At 61.2% G+C, this 3356-nt stretch overlaps 1 protein-coding gene across 1 annotated transcript in view; it reads right to left on the reverse strand.

The window, feature by feature from the left end:
- Nucleotides 1-3274, reverse strand: part of LOC102039827 (dimethylaniline monooxygenase [N-oxide-forming] 5-like) — a 3948-nt gene extending 674 nt beyond the window's left edge. Inside the window, 8 exon segments of the mRNA XM_014309340.2 lie at nucleotides 2-114; nucleotides 329-401; nucleotides 631-980; nucleotides 1252-1451; nucleotides 1793-1935; nucleotides 2182-2344; nucleotides 2421-2614; nucleotides 2710-3274. Coding sequence (XP_014164815.1) covers nucleotides 2-114; nucleotides 329-401; nucleotides 631-980; nucleotides 1252-1451; nucleotides 1793-1935; nucleotides 2182-2344; nucleotides 2421-2614; nucleotides 2710-2830 — 1357 coding nt within the window. The 5' untranslated portion in view covers nucleotides 2831-3274.
- Nucleotides 3275-3356: the final 82 nt, after the last annotated feature.

The raw sequence follows: 3356 nt of genomic DNA on the forward strand, positions 1-3356 counted from the left end.
GGGTCCGTGAGGAACAGGGAGAGCAGGTTGGGCTTGACCCCCAGCTGGCGGGCGAGCTCGTCCATGTAAGGGATGTAATCCACCTGGATGGTGTGCCGCTGGCTCTTCACGTACCTGCGGGCAGCGAGGGAGGGAGGTGGGTGCTGGAAGCAGAGCTGGCAGGTGCCCTGCACACCAGGAATGCTGTATTGCACAGACTGGACTTTGGCTAGTGTGGCCAACCACATCCCTGCCTCTATTGGCACACACAAATGTGCCAGGACACATCCATGGGACAGGACGGATGCCCATGAGCAGCTGTGCCTAAGGCACCCTGCAGGGATCTTACCGCTTTGCCATCGCTTCTTTCTTCTCCTCAATGTCAGCCTCCATGTCGTGCTGCAGGGGCAGCTCGTTCAGCCCTGGGGAGGATGAGACACAGCCCTGGGTGCTGTGCCTCTGCCAGCACCACCGTGGTGTGTGGGCTCGCACCTGGGGCATGTCCAAGTGCCACGAGATGGAAAAGAGCAGCCTGTGGAGCTCAGGGTATGGATGTGCCTGTGCCTCTCAGAGAAGAGGCCATCTCACTGACATCTCACTGACTGCCCCCACTCCAGGACTGCATCCACAGGGCAGGTTTGCCTGACTTACCTTTGAAGACACGGGTGGCCCAGCGACTCTGGAGCTCTGAGATAGGCATGATGGCTCCTAGGGGCTGGATGAGGCCGATGAAAGCCAGCGTCGGCTTCTCCAGCTCAGGGGGGAACATGAATTTGTAGAGGGGAATCTGGTTCTCCACCACCTTCACGCAGCCCTCGAGGAACGGGAAGGAGAAGCTGTATCCTGTGGCAAAAACTATGGCATCGACATCTTCCCTGGTGCCATCCTCAAAGATGGCAGATGTCTCTGTGAACTCCTGGATGTTTGGCTTCACCCGCACCCTGCCCGAAATGATGCGGTTGGGCAGGTCATCGTTGACAGTGGGGTGCTGTTGAAAGACCCTGGAAGGTGCAAGAAGCCATTAGGGCTGGGAAGGGAGTGTCTCTGCTCTGTGTTCTGCTCCAGCTGCTGCTCCCTACTCTGGGGCAGCTGCCCCTACACTGCTGTCTCCAAGAGTCCTTGGAAGGGGCAGTGGTGGCTCCCTCAAGCACTGCCTGGGCACAACAAAATAATAACCCAGTCCAAGCACAGGGAGCAGGGAATGGCCAAGCTGGGCAGGACACAGAAGGAGGCAGACGATCCCTTCTGGGCAGGGGGAGTGTTTGGTGATACCTGTGCTTTGGCTTGAGGCCGTAACGTGAGTGATCGAACCTGGCATTCAGCTTCTTCTCCATGTAGTCACATGTGATGGAGGAGCTGAGCAGCCCCTGCAGGAATGTCTTCAGGCGGGTGGTTAAGATGGTGTCGATGGGGTAGCCCTGATCTCCAACGCGGTTGAAGATCCATGCACCCCGGCGGGTGCTGAGGAACACCTAGACAAGGAAGAAGGATCGCTGCCTGAAGGCAGTGGTGGTCCTGGGAGGGCTGCCCTGCAGGGGACGTGCCCTTGCCCTGGGATCACTCTGCTTTTTGCTGCCCAAGCACTGGGTAAAGACCCAGAGGGCAGAGGGAGCTGGTGACTGGCATCTCGCAGGGGAGTGTGACCAGGTCTCAGTTGCCTGGCAGCTGGGATTGGCAGGAGCCAGCACTGCCAAACACAGCGAGTTCTGGCATGGAGAAGCAGCTGTGCAAGTGCCTTGGTCCTGGTGTCCCTGCAGAGCTGACAGTGTCCCACAGGGGCAATCCTGCCTGCTGAGACCCTACTCCTGCTTACCTGCTGGGCTGTTTGGCTGATCTCCACAGCCAGGTCTGACCCCGAATTCCCAATCCCGATGACAACAACCCTTTTGTCTGTGAAAGCCTGAGCATCCTTGTAGTCTCGGCTGTGGAGGTAGCGGCCCTTGAACTTCTCAATTCCTGTGAGCAGAAGAAGGAGGGATGCTTGGCTTCCTGGTGCCAGGTTGGAGGATCAGCCCCTAAAGACTGGAGACGCTCTATTACCCCACCAAAGCACTCCTGGGGAGCACAGGAGCTCTCCTGGAGTCAAAGCAAGGCAGGGAAATGTTGGGGCCAGGGGGGAAAGCAGCAGGGAGAATAGGGACAGGCATGGACTAGCTTTCTAGCATCTCTGGTGTCTCCTCACACCAGCGTACAGGGCAGTACCTGGGAAGGAGCTGAGCGGGAGATGAGCGTTGGTGTGGTGCCCACTGCACACCAGCACGGCGTCGAAGACGGCCGCCTCCTGCTTGCCCTCGCTCTCCGTCACCACCTCCCACTGCCCGCTGCTGGCGAAGTCGGGGCGCTTGGACACGCGGCACACGCTGGTCTGGCACAGGGCAGCGGTGTCAGGCACCCTGTGCCCCGCTCCCGCTGCCGCCTCCCCCTCGGGCCCCAGGCCTCACCCTGAAGCGGATGTGGCGGAGCAGGTCGAAGTGCTGGGCGTACATGCGGAAGTACTCCATGATCTTGGAGTTGTGCATGTAGTTGGGGAAGTCCTCGGGGATGGGGAAGTCGCTGAAGCACATCATCTCCTTGGAGGTGTTGATGATGACGGAGCGGTAGATGCTGGCACGGCCGTCCTCGGGGTGCTCCTGTGGGAGGGGGGCTCAGCTCAGCGCTGCCCGGGGAACGATGGGGAAGGATGGCTGGGGCTGATGAGGATCTGCTTTTCATGGAGCCCCTGCCCTCAGTCTCGGCCTCCGATGTCGCCGGTCCTCTCGAAGCAGACGGGCTGCAGCCCCTCCTGGAGGCAGGCTTTGATGGCGCACAGCCCGCTGCTGCCCCCGCCGATGATGGCCACCTTCTTTGCCATGCTGCGCTCCAGCGCCGGCTCTCTGCCTGCGGACAGCGTCGGACTGCGGGCCTGAGCTGCCAGGGCTGCGACTGTGCAAGGCTTTGACCCTGCTCAAAGCGGTCCCAAGCAACAGAGGCAGCCCCTCAAAAGTTTGTCTGGGGTTGCAAAGCCACTGCTGTCCCCTGCCAAGTGGACCTGGCCAGTGCTGGGTTTTGAGCTACTGTGGTGCTGCTCCTGGATGCCTGGAGAAGAAATCCTACCGAGTGCCAGGGAGCCACAAAATCTCCGCGCCCATGCCAAGTCCCGGCGATGGAGGTGCCCTGAGTGCTGTGCCCTGCTGTGGGGACCGACAGCTCCCTCCCGGGTGGGTGGCAGCCCCTCTGCCTGCCCTTTGCCCTCTCCCTTCCCCGCGGAGATTGCTGTTGTGGGTCGCGGTGCCCGCTGGTGCCGGCAGCTCGGGGGACCCCCTTCACCGACCTGCGGCCGTGGGACGAGCAGCCCAGGGAAGGCTGGCGGCGGGCACGGCGCCGTGCGAGGCTCTGCG

Source organism: Geospiza fortis, unplaced genomic scaffold (assembly GCF_000277835.1).
Source record: "Geospiza fortis unplaced genomic scaffold, GeoFor_1.0 scaffold5, whole genome shotgun sequence".
NCBI classification, from domain to species: Eukaryota; Metazoa; Chordata; class Aves; order Passeriformes; family Thraupidae; genus Geospiza; species Geospiza fortis.